This window comes from Scyliorhinus torazame, chromosome 18 (genome assembly GCF_047496885.1).
Source record: "Scyliorhinus torazame isolate Kashiwa2021f chromosome 18, sScyTor2.1, whole genome shotgun sequence".
NCBI lineage: Eukaryota > Metazoa > Chordata > Chondrichthyes > Carcharhiniformes > Scyliorhinidae > Scyliorhinus > Scyliorhinus torazame.
Genome location: NC_092724.1, coordinates 24752869 through 24774880, shown reverse-complemented (window position 1 = coordinate 24774880; position 22012 = coordinate 24752869). Strand labels below are relative to the sequence as shown.

Below are 22012 nucleotides of genomic sequence, written 5' to 3'. Positions count from 1 at the left end.
CACCCAAGGAGCGAGTGTCACACTCACCCACTCCGTCTGGGAGCGAGTGTCACACTCACCCACTCTCTCTGGGAGCGAGTGTCACACACACCCACTACCTCTAGGAGCGAGTGTCACACTCACCCACTCCCTCTGGGAGCGAGTCTCACACTCACCCTCTCCCTCTGGGAGCGAGTGTCACACTCATCCACTCCCTCGGGGAGCGAGTGTCACACTCTCCCTCTCCCTCTGGGAGCGAGTGTCACACTCACCCACTCCCTCTGGGAGCGAGTGTCACTCTCACCCAACCCTCTGGGAGCGAGTGACACACTCACCCTCTCCCTCGGGGAGTGAGTGTCACACTCACCCACTCCCTCTGGGAACGAGTCTCACACTCACCCACTCGCTCTGGGAGCGAGTGTCACACTCACCCACTACGTCTGGGAGCGAGTGTCACACTCACACACTTCCTCTGGGAAGGAGTGTCACACTCACCCTCTCCCTCTGGGAGCGAGTTTCACACTCACCCACTCTCTGGGTCAAGAAGCTTTTCCTGAATTCCCCATTGGATGTATTCGTGACCGTCTTTTCTTATGATGTCTAGTTTTGGATTCCCCACGACCTCCATCGAGTCTATACTATCAATACCTCTCATTATCTTAAAGACCTCCATCAGCCTTCTCTTTTCTCGCAGAGGGCGTGCAACAGGACCTAATCCAAGTTTGGTTCTGTTGGCTAATTCTCGACACCCACTTTATTTTTAAATTTAGAGTACTCAATTCATTTTTTTTTTCCAATCAAGGGGCAATTTAGCGTGGCCAATCCACCTAGCCTGCACATCTTTGGGTTGTGGGGGCGAAACCCACGCATACACGGGGAGGATGTGCAAACTCCACACGGACAGTGACCCAGGGCCGGGATCGAACCTGGGACCTCGGCGCCGTGAGGCTGCAGTGCTACTCGCTGTGCGGCTCTTACACTCACTTTTCACCGCTGTGGCCAAGTGAACCATAGACTAAACACCCCAATTACAAACGATGGTGGAAGGGGGTGGGGGGAAGGGAGTGGGGGGAAGGTGGTGGGGGGGGAAGGGGGTGGGGGGGGAAGAGGGTGCGGGGAAGGGGGTGGGGGGAAGGGGAGGGGAGTGGGGGGGAGGGGGTAGGAGAGTGGGGGGAAGGGGGAGGAGAGTGGGGGGAAGGGGGAGGGGAGTGGGGGGAAGGGGGAGGGGAGTGGGGGGGAAGGGGAGTGGGGGAAGGGGGGGAAGGGAGTGTGGGGAAAGGGAGTGGGGGGAAGGGGCGAGTGGGGGGAAGGGGCGAGTGGGGGGAAGGGGCGAGTGGGGGGAAGGGGCGAGTGGGGGGAAGGGGCGAGTGGGGGGAAGGGGCGAGTGGGGGGAAGGGGCGAGTGGGGGGAAGGGGCGAGTGGGGGGAAGGGGCGAGTGGGGGGAAGGGGCGAGTGGGGGGAAGGGGCGAGTGGGGGGAAGGGGCGAGTGGGGGGAAGGGGCGAGTGGGGGGAAGGGGCGAGTGGGGGGAAGGGGCGAGTGGGGGGAAGGGGCGAGTGGGGGGAAGGGGCGAGTGGGGGGAAGGGGCGAGTGGGGGGAAGGGGCGAGTGGGGGGAAGGGGCGAGTGGGGGGAAGGGGCGAGTGGGGGGAAGGGGCGAGTGGGGGGAAGGGGCGAGTGGGGGGAAGGGGCGAGTGGGGGGAAGGGGCGAGTGGGGGGAAGGGGCGAGTGGGGGGAAGGGGCGAGTGGGGGGAAGGGGCGAGTGGGGGGAAGGGGCGAGTGGGGGGAAGGGGCGAGTGGGGGGAAGGGGCGAGTGGGGGGAAGGGGCGAGTGGGGGGAAGGGGCGAGTGGGGGGAAGGGGCGAGTGGGGGGAAGGGGCGAGTGGGGGAAGGGGCGAGTGGGGGGAAGGGGCGAGTGGGGGGAAGGGGCGAGTGGGGGGAAGGGGCGAGTGGGGGGAAGGGGCGAGTGGGGGGAAGGGGCGAGTGGGGGGAAGGGGCGAGTGGGGGGAAGGGGCGAGTGGGGGGAAGGGGCGAGTGGGGGGAAGGGGCGAGTGGGGGGAAGGGGAGAGTGGGGGGAAGGGGAGAGTGGGGGGAAGGGGAGAGTGGGGGGAAGGGGAGAGTGGGGGGAAGGGGAGAGTGGGGGGAAGGGGAGAGTGGGGGGAAGGGGAGAGTGGGGGGAAGGGGAGAGTGGGGGGAAGGGGAGAGTGGGGGGAAGGGGAGAGTGGGGGGAAGGGGAGAGTGGGGGGAAGGGGAGAGTGGGGGGAAGGGGAGAGTGGGGGGAAGGGGAGAGTGGGGGGAAGGGGAGAGTGGGGGGAAGGGGAGAGTGGGGGGAAGGGGAGAGTGGGGGGAAGGGGAGAGTGGGGGGAAGGGGAGAGTGGGGGGGAAGGGGAGAGTGGGGGGGAAGGGGAGAGTGGGGGGGAAGGGGAGAGTGGGGGGAAGGGGAGAGTGGGGGGAAGGGGAGAGTGGGGGGAAGGGGAGAGTGGGGGGAAGGGGAGAGTGGGGGGAAGGGGAGAGTGGGGGGAAGGGGAGAGTGGGGGGAAGGGGAGAGTGGGGGGAAGGGGAGAGTGGGGGGAAGGGGAGAGTGGGGGGAAGGGGAGAGTGGGGGGAAGGGGAGAGTGGGGGGAAGGGGAGAGTGGGGGGAAGGGGAGAGTGGGGGAAGGGGAGAGTGGGGGAAGGGGAGAGTGGGGGAAGGGGAGAGTGGGGGGAAGGGGAGAGTGGGGGGAAGGGGAGAGTGGGGGGAAGGGGAGAGTGGGGGGAAGGGGAGAGTGGGGGGAAGGGGAGAGTGGGGGGAGGGGAGAGTGGGGGGGGAGGGGAGAGTGGGGGGGAGGGGAGAGTGGGGGGGAGGGGAGAGTGGGGGGGAGGGGAGAGTGGGGGGGAGAGTGGGGGGGAGGGGAGAGTGGGGGGGAGGGGAGAGTGGGGGGGGAGGGGAGAGTGGGGGGGAGGGGAGAGGAGAGTGGGGGGGAGGGAAGAGGAGAGTGGGGGGGAGGGAAGAGGAGAGTGGGGGGGAGGGAAGAGGAGAGTGGGGGGGAGGGAAGAGGAGAGTGGGGGGGAGGGAAGAGGAGAGTGGGGGGAGGGAAGAGGAGAGTGGGGGGGAGGGAAGAGGAGAGTGGGGGGGAGGGAAGAGGAGAGTGGGGGGGAGGGAAGAGGAGAGTGGGGTGGGGGGAGGGAAGAGGAGAGTGGGGTGGGGGGAGGGAAGAGGAGAGTGGGGTGGGGGGAGGGAAGAGGAGAGTGGGGGGGGGAGGGAAGAGGAGAGTGGGGGGGGGAGGGAAGAGGAGAGTGGGGGGGGGAGGGAAGAGGAGAGTGGGGGGGGAGGGAAGAGGAGAGTGGGGGGGGAGGGAAGAGGAGAGTGGGGGGGGGAGGGAAGAGGAGAGTGGGGGGGGGAGGGAAGAGGAGAGTGGGGGGGGAGGGAAGAGGAGAGTGGGGGGGGGAGGGAAGAGGAGAGTGGGGGGGGGGAGGGAAGAGGAGAGTGGGGGGGGGAGGGAAGAGGAGAGTGGGGGGGAGGGAGAGGAGAGTGGGGGGGGGAGGGAAGAGGAGAGTGGGGGGGGGAGGGAAGAGGAGAGTGGGGGGGGAGGGAAGAGGAGAGTGGGGGGGGAGGGAAGAGGAGAGTGGGGGGGGAGGGAAGAGGAGAGTGGGGGGGGGGGAGGGAAGAGGAGAGTGGGGGGGGGAGGGAAGAGGAGAGTGGGGGGGGGGAGGGAAGAGGAGAGTGGGGGGGGAGGGAAGAGGAGAGTGGGGGGGAGGGAAGAGGAGAGTGGGGGGGGAGGGAAGAGGAGAGTGGGGGGGGGAGGGAAGAGGAGAGTGGGGGGGGAGGGAAGAGGAGAGTGGGGGGGGGGGGAGGGAAGAGGAGAGTGGGGGGGAGGGAAGAGGAGAGTGGGGGGGAGGGAAGAGGAGAGTGGGGGGGAGGGAAGAGGAGAGTGGGGGGGAGGGAAGAGGAGAGTGGGGGGGGAGGGAAGAGGAGAGTGGGGGGGAGGGAAGAGGAGAGTGGGGGGGAGGGAAGAGGAGAGTGGGGGGGCAGGGAAGAGGAGAGTGGGGGGGAGGGAAGAGGAGAGTGGGGGGGAGGGAAGAGGAGAGTGGGGGGGAGGGAAGAGGAGAGTGGGGGGGAGGGAAGAGGAGAGTGGGGGGGAGGGAAGAGGAGAGTGGTGGGGAGGGAAGAGGAGAGTGGGGGCAGGGAAGAGGAGAGTGGGGGGAGGGAAGAGGAGAGTGGGGGGGAGGGAAGAGGAGAGTGGGGGGGAGGGAAGAGGAGAGTGGGGGGGAGGGAAGAGGAGAGTGGGGGGGAGGGAAGAGGAGAGTGGGGGGGAGGGAAGAGGAGAGTGGGGGGGAGGGAAGAGGAGAGTGGGGGGGAGGGAAGAGGAGAGTGGGGGGGAGGGAAGAGGAGAGTGGGGGGGAGGGAAGAGGAGAGTGGGGGGGAGGGAAGAGGAGAGTGGGGGGGGAGGGAAGAGGAGAGTGGGGGGGAGGGAAGAGGAGAGTGGGGGGAGGGGAATGCAGAGTAATCTGCAATCTCTTCTGGAGCTACAATCCTCCGAGGTCTCTGCTTTGCTCCACCTCTGGCCAAGTGCGTCCCCGATCTGAATTGCTCCACTGTTGCTGGCTGTGTTTTCAGGTGCCTGAGTCACAAGGTCTGGAATTCCCTCCCTAGCCCTCTCTGCCCGTCTCTCCTCCTTTCAGAGGCTCCTTAAGACCAAACTCTTTGAGAAAGATTTTAGTCACCTGTCCTAATATCTCCTTATGTAGCTCAGTGTTAATTTTTGTTTGATAACCAGCCCAGTGAAGTGCCTCACATTACGATCCCGGACTAGACTCCAACAGTGACGGGGATACTGGACAGAAACCCCAATATTTTATTTTAATTTTGTAAGACTGTGAGGAAAGGATACCTCGCTCCAGGGGCGATTTCACACAAAACAGGGATGCGGTATATTAAAACAAACTTTATTACTAACACAGTATTAAAATATCTTTAACATCGCACAAGAAAGTAGCTTACAATTACCCCTTACACAATGCTAGTCAATATAGGAAACAATAACCCTTAACTGCTATCCTTATTCCCACTCAAACAACAAATGCATCTCAGTTCAAAATCCACTTTTAAATAGAGTTAGCACTCCGGAATACCTGCTGTTTAGAGCTGTCTTGGATACTTCAGTTTGAGACAGAGAGATTCCTTTGCGACTGTTTGAAACAAACATATCTGCCACCCTGTCAGAATAATGCAGAATCTCTGGCTGTCTTTCTTCAGAAACCCTCTCAGCTCACCTTCCAGCCAAAAACTAACTCTGAACCTCAACACCTGACTGCTTCAGCCCTGGCTCCTCCCATTAACTACGTCATCTCGCTAAACTGAACAACAACTGCTGCGCAGGGAACCCTCTTAATATTAATAAAAGCCCATTAATCCAAACTTTTATGATGCTTTGATTGCACCTCTGGCTCCAGAAAGCCGAGCTGTCTTTCAAATCAGGTTTGTTAAAATAGGACTGCGGCAGTCACATACTATCTCAGACTTTTAACTCTTCCTGCACCAAATACATACAGCACAATAGCACAGTGGTTATCCCTGCTGCCTCACAGCGCCAGGGACCCGGATTCAATTCTGACTTTGGGTGACAGTCTGCGTGGAGTCTGCACGTACTCCTCGTATCTGCACGGGTTTCCTCCGGGTGCTCCGGTTTCCTCCCACAGTCCAAAGATGTGCAGGTGGATTGGCCCCTTAGTGTCCAAAGATTAGGTGGGGTTATGGGGTGGGGGACTGGACCTGGTTAGGGTGTTCTTTCAGAGAGTCAGTGCAGACTCGATGGGCCCAATGGCCTCCTTCTGCACTGTAGGGATTCTCTGATATAATACAATTTATCTGAAATTCCTACATTCTTTTTTTAATATAAATTTAGAGTACCCAATTCTTCTTTTCCAATCAAGGGGCAGTCTTTTTGGGAAACACAGGGAGAATGTGAAAACTCCACATGGACAGTGGCCCAGAGCTGGGATCGAACCCGGGTCCTCGGTGCTGTAAGGCTTTAGTGCTAACCACTGCGCCGCCTAATTCCTACATTCATCACACTTACAATAATTGACTATTTTCAATTTAATTTCAGCCATAGAAATAGAAGATATTATGGTTATGGAGGAATCAAAATAAATCAGTTTATTTGACTTTTACCTGATACGTGTGCAGAATCTCCAGGAAGGATTTGTAAACTTCAGGACGCTCCAGGTATCGGTTTTTGATTTTATTCACATAACTTATTGCGTTGTCGAACTCTACAGGATGTGGGTCATTGGATGCAAGGTCATCATGGTGATCTAGGAGTCGGGGAGTCAGTTCCTCCCGGATTGGGCGACGTTCCGCACGCTCATCTTTCTGACCCACCAGGGGACTCTGGGATGGAGCGGAATCGGATCGGGTAACCGGAGTGACAGTAGCAGCGGGGATATTAGTGGGGGTGGCAGCAGCTTGTTCGTGGGCTACTACAGACAAAACCTGTCGCAAAAACAGAGAAAGAAAATGAGCGTAGGCTGACTGAGCAGAGGGCAATTAAATCATTAAACTGGCCCCGGGGCATTTACACACCCGGCCAGTCCCAGGAGCACACAGACCCGCGTGTGCCCAAACACACACTCGCGTGTGCCCAAACACACAGACTCGTGCACGCCCTCATACACACACTCGCGCGCCCTCACACGCACGCACTGATGCGTGCGCGCCATCACACACACGCACTCTCACGCGCGCCCTCACACACACGCACTCTCACGCGCGCCCTCACACACACGCACTCTCACGCGCGCCCTCACACACACGCACTCTCACGCGCGCCCTCACACACACGCACTCTCACGCGCGCCCTCACACACACGCACTCTCACGCGCGCCCTGTAATTGAAAATATGGAAAGATATGTCATTTGAAACATGGAAGTCTGGCAGTACCTGATCTAAGAGAAACATGAGAGAATATAGGGAAAAATCCCATGAAGGGTTAACAGCAGCTGCAAAGAGCTGGATTATAAAATGCAGATTCCTTCTTCCAAACAGGTTTAGCAAACAAACAGGATTTTTGTATGAAGCTAAAAACAATGGCTCACACCTTCATTGAAATTAACCATCTTAGTCAGCATCTGGAAAAGCATGGATGAGGGTTTTAGTTGAGCTCGGTGATAAATATAAACCTTTCAAGTTATAACCAAGTGGATTTTTAGTATTACGCTAAAAGCAATGATTCACCCTTCATTGAAGTAAAATCAGCAGATAGAAAAGAATGACTAGGGAGGCAAATATATAGATGTGAAGCTCTGCTGAAATCAGGTAAATGAAAGAAAACTGGAGACAACCTGTCTACAAGAACACAAATTAGACTCAAATCAAAGTCAAAATTATTAGCTGGGGACACAATTCGATAATAAAACTATAGAAATGACAGGAACCAAAATTCACACCCCTATTGAAATCAAAGCATTTTGAACATCACAAAGGAAACAATGTAATCAGATCTATGAGCTGAGGTCATGTCAAAATCAATACTTAGTTGTGTTAGAAAAATTTAGATTAACGGTACCTTTTACAATCCAAGTGAAATAAAAGTTACTTTACAATAAAGTCATAAAAACTTAATAACAGTTAGAAAAATATATAAACCCTGGGAAAGGGGCAGAGAAGGAACAAGAGAAGCAAGCAGAGTCAGCTTGGTTATGGGACAGAGCAAAGCAGCCGAGCTAAAACAGCAAATACATCTAAAGAGGAAGCAGAGTCAGCTCAGAGTCAACCAGCAGAGCCAGCTCTCACAGCTCGGCACAAAGGAAAGATAGAGTATAGGAACCAAGCAGAACAGCGACTACATCTGAGGAAGACCAAAAGAATTTAAAGAAGAGTGATTGTCAAGGTGAGCCTGAAGGTCCCTTCAACCAACCAGAAGGATCCAGAAGCAAGATCTTTTTACTTTTCTGTAAAGACAGTGATTGCAGCTTTTAAAAGAAAAAATATAATAATAAAATAACTTAAAAGTTTAACCTGAAACAGTGGTTATTACAAAAGTCTACTTTACTTACTTAGTAGGATCGACGCTACTAAGTGGTAAGTAGATGAAATCATCTGTGAAGGTATGGGTTATACCGGGGGATAACTTGAAAATATAGTTTGACCTGAATAGCACCCACTGAAGCCTGTCAGGGAGTGAGAATCCCTGATCACCATTTAGAATGTCGGCCCTTTTTGGTATAGAGGGACTTCTAAGAATAGTGGTGAGTTTTCAAAAACAGTCCCACACACACTCTCGCGCACGCCCTCACAAACACTCACACACTCGCGTGCGCGCCCACTCACACTCACACTCACACAAGCCCCCTCACGCACACACTCGCGTGCGCGCCCTCACACACAAACGCATGCGCGTGCGCGCCCTCACACACACGCACACTCGCGCGCCCTCTCACACGCGCACTCTCGCGCGCGCCCTCTCACACGCGCACTCTCGCGCGCGCCCACACACACGCGCACTCTCGCGCGCGCCCTCACACACGCGCACTCTCGCGCGCGCCCTCACACACGCACACTCTCGCGCGCGCCCTCACACACGCACACGCACTCTCGCGTGCGCCCTAACACACACACGCACACACACGCCCTCACACGCGCCCTCGCCCTCACGCGCCCTCGCACTCACACGCGCCCTCGCACTCACACGCGCCCTCGCACTCACACGCGCCCTCACACACACTGACTTTCGCGCGCGCCCTCACACACTCTCGCGCGCGCCCCCTCACACTCTCGCGCGCGCCCCCTCACACTCTCGCGCGCGAGCCCTTGCACACTCTCGCGCGCGCGCGCGCCCTTACACACGTCACCCTTACACACACGCTCTCGCCCATTTTCACACACACACACACAGAAGCCCTCACACAGGCACACACAAAAGCCCTCACACAGGCACACACAAAAGCCCTCACACAGGCACACACAAAAGCCCTCACACAGGCACACACAAAAGCCCTCACACAGGCACACACAAAAGCCCTCACACAGGCACACACAAAAGCCCTCACACAGGCACACACAAAAGCCCTCACACACGCACACACAAAAGCCCTCACACACACACACACAAAAGCCCTCACACACACACACACAAAAGCCCTCACACACACACACACACAAAAGCCCTCACACACACACACACACAAAAGCCCTCACACACACAAAAGCCCTCACACACACAAAAGCCCTCACACACACAAAAGCCCTCACACACACAAAAGCCCTCACACACACAAAAGCCCTCACACACACAAAAGCCCTCACACACACAAAAGCCCTCACACACACAAAAGCCCTCACACACACAAAAGCCCTCACACACACAAAAGCCCTCACACACACAAAAGCCCTCACACACACAAAAGCCCTCACACACACAAAAGCCCTCACACACACAAAAGCCCTCACACACACAAAAGCCCTCACACACACAAAAGCCCTCACACACACACACACACAAAAGCCCTCACACACACACACACACAAAAGCCCTCACACACACACACACACAAAAGCCCTCACACACACAAAAGCCCTCACACACACAAAAGCCCTCACACACACAAAAGCCCTCACACACACAAAAGCCCTCACACACACAAAAGCCCTCACACACACAAAAGCCCTCACACACACAAAAGCCCTCACACACACACACACACAAAAGCCCTCACACACACACACACACAAAAGCCCTCACACACACACACACACAAAAGCCCTCACACACACACACACACAAAAGCCCTCACACACACACACACACACAAAAGCCCTCACACACACACACACACACAAAAGCCCTCACACACACACACACACAAAAGCCCTCACACACACACACACACAAAAGCCCTCACACACACACACACACAAAAGCCCTCACACACACACACACACACACAAAAGCCCTCACACACACACACACACAAAAGCCCTCACACACACACACACACACAAAAGCCCTCACACACACACACACACACAAAAGCCCTCACACACACACACACAAAAGCCCTCACACACACACACACAAAAGCCCTCACACACACACACACAAAAGCCCTCACACACACACACACAAAAGCCCTCACACACACACACAAAAGCCCTCACACACACACAAAAGCCCTCACACACACACAAAAGCCCTCACACACACACAAAAGCCCTCACACACACACAAAAGCCCTCACACACACACAAAAGCCCTCACACACACACAAAAGCCCTCACACACACACAAAAGCCCTCACACACACACAAAAGCCCTCACACACACACAAAAGCCCTCACACACACACAAAAGCCCTCACACACACACAAAAGCCCTCACACACACACAAAAGCCCTCACACACACACAAAAGCCCTCACACACACACAAAAGCCCTCACACACACACAAAAGCCCTCACACACACACACAAAAGCCCTCACACACACACACAAAAGCCCTCACACACACACACAAAAGCCCTCACACACACACACAAAAGCCCTCACACACACACACAAAAGCCCTCACACACACACAAAAGCCCTCACACACACACACAAAAGCCCTCACACACACACACAAAAGCCCTCACACACACACACAAAAGCCCTCACACACACACAAAAGCCCTCACACACACACAAAAGCCCTCACACACACACAAAAGCCCTCACACACACACAAAAGCCCTCACACACACACAAAAGCCCTCACACACACACAAAAGCCCTCACACACACACAAAAGCCCTCACACACACACAAAAGCCCTCACACACACAAAAGCCCTCACACACACACCCACACACAAAAGCCCTCACACAAAAGCCCTCACACAAAAGCCCTCACACACATGTGTATGCACACACACACACACACAAGCCCTCACACACAGGTGTGCACACACGCGCGCACACACACACAAAGGCCCTCATGCACAGAAAAATGCCCACACAAAAATGTCCACACACAAAAATGCCCACAAAGACCCTCACCTACACAAGCGTGCTCAGAGCCACACATCAACACCAACATTCAGTCACATAGCTCTGCTGATGTACCTGAGTCTCAGCTGGCGTGGGTCCATGCACACTCACTGCCTTGTTCTTCTGGATTTCTATCCTGTAACCAGGTGGCAGGAAAGCGTTGAACCCCAGTATAAGGTCCGGGTGACCCTGGAAGAGGCGTGAAACCCTGTCGATCACACCAGGTGTATCGATGCTGCAAACCAGAACAAGAAATATTTATCAAACACGGTCAAGGAGGTTGCAAAATGACTCGTTCACAAATACCACCCAGTAACAACAACAGCTCAAACTGTCAAATCCCTTGCATAAATCCAGCCTGATAAGTCAGTTTTGCCACCTGATCTGAATGGTTCCTTGGCACTCCGGAGAGAGAAAATAACCTGTAGAACAGAGGAGCTTGGATGCTGATGAATAGGAGGCCATCAAGCGTCTTCAGCCTATTCTAGAGCTCAATCACATTACAGCTAACCAATGACTCAACTCCAATCACCCCTTTTATTCTGTAACCTCTGATAGCTTTCTGTTGGATAAGGATATCCGGCTGTGGCTCAGGTGATGTATTCTTGCCTTTGAATCAAAAGGTTACATGTTGAAGACCCACTCCGGGTCTTTGGCATAAAAATCAAAGTTTTTTTTATTTTTAAAAATAAATTTAGAGTACCCAATTATTTTTTCCAATTAAGGGGCAATTTAGCGTGGCCAATCCACCTAACCAGCACATCTTTGGATTGTGGGGGTGAAACCCACACAGACACGGGGAGAATGTGCAAACTCCACACGGACAGTGACCCAGGTCGGGATTCGAACCGGGTCCTCAGCGCCGTAGATAAAAATCAAAGTTGACTCTCCAATGCAGAACTGAAGGAATTGCTACACTATTGGGAGATGCTGGGCGGTATTCTCCGTTTCGGAGACGCCGACACAGATCTGTGGACTTTCATGACAGCAAAACTGGCGCCACACCTGGACCGATTCTGCTACTATTGAGGGGTTAGCGCCGGCGCCACGTACAACACAACCGATTCCAATGGGAAACGGTGCCGGATTCAGCGGTTTCACGATGGACACTCAGGAGGCTGACAGGTTGCAGTCGCATACACACACTTCATGCCCCACACCATTCCAGCCATCGAGATGGTAGTGAGGACGGCGACCTCCGAGATTTACCGATGCTGAACTGGAGACCCTCTTGAACACAGTGGAGGAGAGGAGGATGACCGTGTACTGCGGCCCGGGGAGGAGGCTTCCAGCCGCCGCTGTTTGTCGTGCCTGGGCGCAGGTGGCAGAGGCCGTGAGCGCCGTGGGACACACTGTTTGGGCCAGCCAGCAGTGCCGAAAAAAATTGCACAACCTCCTTAGGGCAGCCAGGGTGAGAAGGCAGCACTGTGTCCTGGCACTAAACCCATTCCACACATCTGCAACCCCCCCCCCACCCCGCACCACATGACAGCACCCATACCAGTCGGGTGCCCTGGCCACTGAAGCCACCGGCTGCCCACCCCCTGGACTGCATGTGTCGGACCGTCTAACACGGTCATGTTTCCCCGCACCCTCCAGAAGGCCACGCACAACCGCTGGGAGCAGGAGAAGGTAGGAGGGGGATTGCTGGGCCTGCGGCCCCTAACCATGGCTGAGCAGAGGGCCCTGAACATGGTCGGCGGCCCAGAAGAAAGGGAGGTTGTCGTGGTGGAGTTTGGCTGAGGGCAAGGAAGTGAGACTCCGCTTAGTTGCAGTTCCCCAGGACATACGTCAACACACCCAACACCACCCTCACCCCACCACCCCCACCCCCAGGCCAGCGGTCTAACCATGCGTCTTACAGGACCTGATGGGCGGGACCGACTGGCGCTCCCGTCCCCAGCCAGTGCCACAGTCGGAGCCCTCCCATGTGCCGAGCAGCGATGGGAGCAGCTCGGGCACCGGCCCTCCGCACGAGGCTCAGGAGACTCGGGAGCTCGAGTCGGAGGATGGCCTGACTTTCCGTCACAGCTGTCTCCAACATTCTCCACCATACCAGAGACACTCACCTCAGTTGGTCACTTTAGTGAAGGAGCTCCTGGGATACTCTCTGGTGCTCACCACACAGATGCTCTGGTACAGCAGGTGGAGTTAGGAACACTTGAGGGGGGCGGACTGTCGGAGGGGGGGCCGGCCCCATGGATGCGGGCAACCCTCTGAGTGTCATACTGGGGGGCCCGTCCAGAGCGGTCCATGCACCTGAACTACGTCTTCAGGAGGCTGAAGCACCACTTGATCACACTCCTGGTTGCTACATGGGTGTCGTTGTAGCGGGTCTCAGCATCGGTCTGTGGCCTGCAGATGGGTGTCATCGGCCATCACCGCAGTGGGTAACCCGTCGCACAGGAGCCGACCATCAAGCCGGGAAGGGTGGGAGTCGCCTTGAACATGTCAGGAATCGTTGAGTGTGCCAGGAAGAAGGCGTCGTGCACACTGCCTGAATATCGGCGCAGATGTGGATGATCACGTATCAGCTGCACATTCATCGAGCGGTACCCCTTTCAGTTGGTGTAGAGCGGCCTGCCACGGGTGCCCGTAGGTGGACATGCATCCCGTCAATCAACCCCTGGATCCGGGGCATGTCGGTGAACCCCGCTGCCTGGGCATCCTGGTGGGCTCGGTCCACATTAAAGTGGATGTATTTAGCCGCCTGGCCATATAGGGCCTCCGTGATGGTGCGGATGCACCTGTGCACTGAGGTCTGTGAGATCCCAGACAGGTTCCCACCTGAAACAACCCCATCGCATAGAAATTCAGGGGCGATCATCACAACACCCCCCCGCCCACTCCCTCCCCTGGTCCTGGCAGGGCCTTCCCCACACCAGCCAACCGACCAGTGTCCGGCCTGGCAGGCGCAGCTGCTCCTCTCTGTGTCCTACCTCCTCTCTCTCTCCTCCATCAGTCACAACGCCGGTTTCATGATTTTTAAAAGCATAAATGAACCGCATCGTCAGGAATTCGGCCCATCAGAGGAGGGGAATCGCGGAGGCCCGGAGAATATCGGGTCGGGCCCGCTAATGATGTGCAAATGGTGTTTACTATATGTTCTGGTACACATTGACGCTGCTTTCGAGGTGGCGGAGAATTGCGATTTCGCGTCAAATCGGCACCCGCCGCAATTTTGGCATCGGAACCGATTCTCTGCCCAATCGCGTTCTGTGATTTCAGCGTCGGCCAACGGAGAATCCCGCTCGCTGTCGAATTAGTTGTTGAATGGAAGCCCTGCCTGTTCTTTCAGGCAGACGTGGAAGATCCCATGGTATCGCAGCGCACTTCTCCCATGTGTCCTGGTCAATATTTAAACCTCAACCAACACCACAAAAATAAGACTAGTTGGTCATTGACACGTTCAGTGGATTTTACGGTGCACTCATTTGCTGCCGTGTTTCGTGGATTACAAGAGAGACCACACTTCAAAAGTACTTCATTCGTTGTGAAGTGCTTTGAGCTGCCTGGTGGTCTGTGAGAGGTGCTTTAGAAATTCCCAGTTTTTATTTACTGAAAGCTCCATGGATTTCCAGCATTCAGAACCATTAAGTGAAAGCCTGGCTAGGTGATGGGGGTATTTCTAATTCAGCTTCTACTGCTGTGAGAGATATTTCCAGACTGCCCTGGGTTTGAGGTTGTGCAGCCTATAAACTGCTTGCATACCTTTGTGATTTAAATTCCTTCATGATGTCCAGGAACTCATTGTAAACAGCCGGGTTGTTCCCAAATTGCATCTTAACCTGGTCCAGGTACGACAAGGCATCTTCCACCTGAAAAGCACACTAATAGCGCATGAGGTTGTATTAACAGGACTATTCAGTACAAAACAAAACACACCATTTTATCCTTGTACAAAACCCTGCTTAGAGCACATTTAGAAGCCTCCACCCTTTATATGGTGGCTGCCATTGAGGCTTAAAACAGCTGGGCTAACCAGATAACTGGGTCTGGATTCTGCAGAGATAAGTAGACCTCAGAGTTATTCTATCGTTCCTACTGACAGAATATTTAAATCGGGGGGGCAGGGTACACGCAGGTGAGGGTAGCACAAGCGTCTAAGTTAAATAGTTCTTTGGGACCTATTTAACAATTTGCCAACTCGTGCTGATTGCTGATTCTGCATATATGCAAATGAGATCCCGGGGCTATGATCATGCCTTCTATAAATTAGTGATAAAATCTATTTTTTGTAAATCCAGGAATATTAGCTATGATCAATGTAGCTCCTGAGCAACTTTCAATCTCCCCAGGGACTCGCGAATTATCCAGGGTTAGGGTACAAGAGCAGGGATGTACTTCTGAGACTGTATACGGCTCTGGTCAGATCCCAGTTGGAGTATTGTGAGCAGTTTTGGGCCCTGTATCTAAGAATGGATGTGCTGGCCTTGGAAAGGGTCCAGAGGAAGTTCACAAGAATGATCCCTGGAATGAAGAGCGCGTCGTATGGGAAGCAGTTGAGGACTCTGGGTCCGTACCCATTGGAGTTTAGAAGGATGAGGGGGAATCTTACTGAAACTTACAGGATACTGCGAGGCCTGGATAGAGTGGACTTGGAGAGGATGTTTCCACTTGTAGGAAAAATTAGAAGCAGAGGGCACCATCTCAGATTAAAGGGACGATCCTTCAAAACAGAGATGAGGAGGAATTTCTTCAGCCAGAGGGTGGTGAATCTGTGGAACTCTTTTTGCGGCAGAAGGTTATGGAGGCCAAATCACGGAACATAGAACATAGAAAATACAGCACAGAACAGGCCCTTCGGCCCACGATGTTGTGCCGAACCTTTGTCCTAGATTAATCATAGATTATCATTGAATTTACAGTGCAGAAGGAGGCCATTCGGCCCTTTGAGTCTGCACCGGCTCCTGGAAAGAGCACCCTACCCAAACTCAACACCTCCACCCAACACCAAGGGCAAATTTGGACATTAAAGGCAATTTATCATTGGCCAATTCACCTAACCTGCACATCTTTGGACTGTGGGAGGAAACCGGAGCACCCGGAGGAAACCCACGCAGACACGGGGAGGACGTGCAGACTCCGCACAGACAGTGACCCAAGCCGGAATCGAACCTGGGACCCTGGAGCTGTGAAGCATTGTGCTATCCACAATGCTACCGTGCTGCCCTTGAGAACAAATAAATCTACACTATATAATTTTACCGTAATCCATGTACCTATCCAATAGCTGCTTGAAGGTCCCTAATGTTTCCGACTCAACTACTTCCACAGGCAGTGCATTCCATGCCCCCACTACTCTCTGGGTAAAGAACCTACCTCTGATATCCCTCCTATATCTTCCACCTTTCACCTTAAATTTATGTCCCCTTGTAATGGTTTGTTCCACCCGGGGAAAAAGTCTCTGACTGTCTACTCTATCTATTCCCCTGATCATCTTATAAACCTCTATCAAGTCGCCCCTCATCCTTCTCCGTTCTAATGAGAAAAGGCCTAGCACCCTCAACCTTTCCTCGTAAGACCTACTCTCCATTCCAGGCAACATCCTGGTAAATCTCCTTTGCACCTTTTCCAAAGCTTCCACGTCCTTCCTAAAATGAGGCGACCAGAACTGTACACAGTACTCCAAATGTGGCCTTACCAAAGTTTTGTACAGCTGCATCATCACCTCACGGCTCTTAAATTCAATCCCTCTGTTAATGAACGCGAGCACACCATAGGCCTTCTTCACAGCTCTATCCACTTGAGTGGCAACTTTCAAAGATGTATGAACATAGACCCCAAGATCTCTCTGCTCCTCCACATTGCCAAGAACTCGACCGTTAACCCTGTATTCCGCATTCATATTTGTCCTTCCAAAATGGACAACCTCACACTTTTCAGGGTTAAACTCCATCTGCCACTTCTCAGCCCAGCTCTGCATCCTATCTATGTCTCTTTGCAGCCGACAACAGCCCTCCTCACTATCTACAACTCCACCAATCTTCGTATCGTCTGCAAATTTACTGACCCACCCTTCAACTCCCTCATCCAAGTCATTAATGAAAATCACAAACAGCAGAGGACCCAGAACTGATCCCTGCGGTACGCCACTGGTAACTGGGATCCAGGCTGAAAATTTACCATCCACCACCACTCTCTGACTTCTATCGGTTAGCCAGTTCGTTATCCAACTGGCCAAATTTCCCACTATCCCATGCCTCCTTACTTTCTGCATAAGCCTACCATGGGGAACCTTATCAAATGCCTTACTAAAATCCATGTACATTACATCCACTGCTTTACCTTCATCCACATGCTTGGTCACCTCGTCAAAGAATTCAATAAGACTTGTAAGGCAAGACCTACCCCTCACAAATCCGTGCTGACTATCCCTAATCAAGCAGTGTCTTTCCAGATGCTCAGAAATCCTATCCTTCAGTACCCTTTCCATTACTTTGCCTACCACCGAAGTAAGACTAACTGGCCTGTAATTCCCAGGGTTATCCCTAGTCCCTTTTTTGAACAGGGGCACGACATTCGCCACTCTCCAATCCCCTGGTACCACCCCTGTTGACAGTGAGGCCGAAAAGATCATTGCCAACGGCTCTGCAATTTCATCTCTTGCTTCCCATAGAATCCTTGGATATATCCCGTCAGGCCCGGGGGACTTGTCTATCCTCAAGTTTTTCAAAATGCCCAACACATCTTCCTTCCTAACAAGTATTTCCTCGAGCTTACCAATCTGTTTCACACTGTCCTCTCCAACAATATCGCCCCTCGCATTTGTAAATACAGAAGAAAAGTACTCGTTCAAGACCTCTCCTATCTCTTCAGACTCAATACACAATCTCCCGCTACTGTCCTTGATCGGACCTACCCTCGCTCTAGTCATTCTCATATTTCTCACATATGTGTAAAAGGCCTTGGGGTTTTCCTTGATCCTACCCGCCAAAGATTGTTCATGCCCTCTCTTAGCTCTCCTAATCCCTTTCTTCAGCTCCCTCCTGGCTATCTTGTATCCCTCCAATGCCCTGTCTGAACCTTGTTTCCTCAGCCTTACATAAGTCTCCTTTTCCCTCTTAACAAGACATTCAACCTCTCTTGTCAACCATGGTTCCCTCACTCGACCATCTCTTCCCTGCCTGACAGGGACATACATATCAAGGACACGTAGCACCTGTTCCTTGAACAAGTTCCACATTTCACTTGTGTCCTTCCCTGACAGCCTATGTTCCCAACTTATGCACTTCAATTCTTGTCTGACAACATCGTATTTACCCTTCCCCCAATTGTAAACCTTGGCCTGTTGCACGTACCTATCCCTCTCCATTACTAAAGTGAAAGTCACAGAATTGTGGTCACTATCTCCAAAATGCTCCCCCACTAACAAATCTATCACTTGCCCTGGTTCATTACCCAGTACTAAATCCAATATTGCCCCTCCTCTGGTCGGACAATCTACATACTGTGTTAGAAAAGCTTCCTGGACACACTGCACAAACACCACCCCATCCAAACTATTTGATCTATTTCAAACAATGTGTCTTTAAGACAGAGATAGATAGGTTCTCGATTAATAAGGGGATCAGGGGTTATGGGGAGAAGGCAGGAGAATGGGGCTGAGAAAAATATCAGCCATGAGTGAATGATGGAGCAGACGAGTGGCCTAATTCTGTTCCTATGTCTTATGGTTTTAATCTTGTTGCTTTGCTTCTCTCAGGAAGCCAGTACACAGCTGTTCATGGATAGAAAGTCGAGAGGTATCCAGTCACAATGTTTCAGCATTACAGGTCAAGTTTGATGAGCCAGATTTTCTCTTCCTGCCAGTGAATACTTTTCTGACTACTACAGCATGCCAAAACCTCTATCTGCATTAAACAACCCAAATACATCACACGCACATGCAGACTCGCACACTCAAACACAGACAGCCGTGTGCAAACTCAAAAACACTCGCTCACGGTGAAAACTGTGACACTGAAAACCTCTGATGCAAGATTACCAATCCCTTTGGGACCAAGTGCAGAAGTGTCACCTCTACTTCCGGGAGTTCCTGACAGGGGAATTGAAACCAGTCGTAAACTCCTTTAATTGTATGATGGTTGTGAATTCCCCCTTCAGCTAGTAACAAACCTACTTCCCCATGTCAACACTGGCACAGGTCTCACTGAATCACCTCCTCCTCTCATGGGGCATGGATTCTCTGGAGAAACATTCACAATTTATTGTAACATCACTAACACCAGCCAGCATGAGATGCCGGATCAGTGTGTTTATGCAGTGCTGGAGGAACATTCAAATGTGGCCTCTCCTTTAGTACACTTTCCCAGACTGTGCGTTGCAAGTCTCCCAATAGGATGCAGGATCATTTTAATCGTAGGCTCTTACCCTGGGGCAGCACGCTCCTGGCCTGTACTTGCCAAATATAACATTTATTTAATTACAAGGAACATTACTCCAGAAAACCCAGGATACTTTACCTATTTTAACCAGGGGGGTGAAGTGAACTCTGATGTCATGTGAGAGTGCCTTTAAGAAATGGATGTTTGAGCAATGTACCTTTAAGAAATGCAGTGATGTCAGAGTGTGAGTGGAGCTGGGTTTTAGCTCAGCCATTTTGCAGTTTTAGTTTTGAGGAAAAGAGCTTGGGTGTGTCTGTGTATGCAGTGAGCTGGATCTGCTGTGCTCTCTGCCATGAAAGACTATCTCTGGATCATTTGGGTGATTTAAACTCATAATAGTATTGCCTTTAACCTGATGTGTTTGTGTTTAACGGTGTTAAGTCTCTTGGATGTTGAAAGGAGTAACTGAAGGATTATTTAGTGTTGTATTATTTTCACGGTTATCTTTGAAGTAAGGGGTGTTAAGTGATCCAATGTTTATTTAAAAGGTTAAGTTGAGTTCATGGCATAAACATTGTTTTGTGTTTAAAAACCCACCTGTCCATAATTGTAATACCTGGAGAACAAGCCGTGTGCTTCAAAAGCAACAATACTTTAAAGGGGGAGGTTGGTTGAACTCCCATGATACATTTTGGGGTTCTGAAAACTACTCTCCCATAACACTGACACCAGCTGAAGACCTCGCCAGGACAGTGAGTGTACCTCACTGTATTTCAGATGCACTGGGAGTTGACCCTGTCAGATGCATGGCCAGGAGCCCAGTGCATTCCTTTAATCTGTCAGTCAGTCTTACCTTGAGCCTCTGGAACTGCTGTTGCTGGGCCTGTTTCTGCACTACAAAGCTCTGAGTCTGAATCTGCTGGAGATGGGCTTGAATCTTGGCCATGGTCTCTCCTCCACGCCGCTGTATCTGGGACGGTGGAGGCTCCAGCTCTGAGCCTTGGTTCACCCCAGGCATCTATTGGAGAAAGGGCAGAAAATGAGACTTCAGTCTGAGATGGGCGAAGAAGCAGGGAGAAAGAGAAGCTGTGACAGAGTGGAGGAAGAAGGGAAGAGGGAGGAAGATACTTGTCCAGGATTGCGATCCCAAGGTTCGCAGGGAAGCATTCACCTGTCCAACCAGAGGCGAGGACTTGCGCTGACTTGGCAAGCTGCAGTTCCTCACTCCCAGCAGTGTCATCTCCCAAACAGTTGCCTAAATGCAGAGCAGCAACCCCTGAAACTGCAGCCCTAGCATCGAGTAGAATCAGCTTGCTGTGCTAACTCAGGCTATGAAACCTGACCTCTCTAAACAGCTCCACCACAACTCAGAACAGTCCAGTAACACATGCCACCAGAGAATAAGACAGTTCACAAAGCACAATCAAGAAAGACAAAAAAAAAAATAATGACAGCAGTCGAGAGAATAACAGGTGTAATATCTGTAACCTCACACAGGCACAGGAAGAGGTTTATTCAGCCCTCTCAAACCTCTGGAAAGCTTCATTTGTCCACCAGGTCTTGAAGGAGAATGTTACAAGTTTTCACTCTTGTTCTGGGATGCCTCCACCAAAGGAAATAATTCAAACCCAACCACGTGGCTAAAGTCAAAACTAAATTTACCTTCACTGCAACGTCAAAATACAGTCCCTCAGAGTACGGAGTCTCCATCATAGACCACCCACAGGAGGTGCCAGATGCACCATTTTAACTCCCAGTCTGTTCTGCTCCACAAATCCTTCGGACCACCCCAGACTAATCCTTGAAAAATGTCAAGAACAGCAGAAGGAATTCTTCCAGCTTTCATGGGCCTGACCAAAACATTTGTCTCAGTAAATGGATTGTGCTCCAAAGATGTCTTTAAAAAGTTCCATTACAATCCTGCACATGTTCCATGATGATAGGAACGCAACTGTCTTGAGTGGGAATTCGGAAACAGACGCTTTCAAAATCCAGGATGGATGGCGGCAAGCAAGGCTGTGATAGTCGCCATCCTATTTACTATCTACCTGACATTGGTTATTCACCTCATCAAATGCCATCTGGCGTGAGTACTAAATATCGCCAAGATGGAAAACTCTTTAACCTCAGTCGCCTCCATGCCAAAACTAAACTCACCACCTTTGACACACATGATCCAGAGTTTACAGATAACTGCAGTGTTGTTGGCCATTCTGCACCAGGTTTGCAAACTGCTCTCAATCTCTTCAATTCTTCATTCAAGAAGCACAGCCTGTCCTCGAATGTTGTCAAAACAAAACTCCTACCATCCCACATCTGGTCATCCAAATATTCAACCTCCCATATATGTTGAGGGCGAGACTCAGGAATATTTCCCACACCTTGGCAGCTACCGCTCTCAAAATGCCACCATTGACAAGGGGCTCCAACAGCGAAACAACTGCACCAGCTCAGCCTTCCCCAAACTACGACAGCGAGTGTCAGACAACAAAGACCTCCACAGGGTGGCACCGTGGCTAGCACTGCTGTCTCACGGCGCCGAGGGCCCAGGTTCGATCCCAGCCCCAGGTCACTGTCCCTGTGTGGAGTTTGCACATTCTCTCCCCGTCTGCGTGGGTTTCACCCCACATCCCAAAGATGTGCAGATTAGGTGGATTGGCCACGCTAAATTGCCTCTTAATTGGGAAAAAGAATTGGGCACACT

At 52.5% G+C, this 22012-nt stretch overlaps 1 protein-coding gene across 4 annotated transcripts in view; it reads right to left on the bottom strand.

The window, feature by feature from the left end:
* Window positions 1–22012, bottom strand: part of sin3b (SIN3 transcription regulator family member B) — a 456678-nt gene that overhangs the window by 419174 nt on the left and 15492 nt on the right. For 3 of the 4 annotated variants that reach the window (XM_072482405.1, XM_072482402.1, XM_072482404.1), the window contains 4 exons: window positions 20162–20326; window positions 14693–14811; window positions 11057–11216; window positions 6129–6449 (listed from right to left, as the gene is read on the bottom strand). In XM_072482405.1, the coding sequence (XP_072338506.1) occupies window positions 6129–6449; window positions 11057–11216; window positions 14693–14811; window positions 20162–20326 (765 nt within the window). The remainder of the gene's footprint in view (window positions 1–6128; window positions 6450–11056; window positions 11217–14692; window positions 14812–20161; window positions 20327–22012) is intronic. The other variant, XM_072482403.1, reaches the window with a different exon arrangement.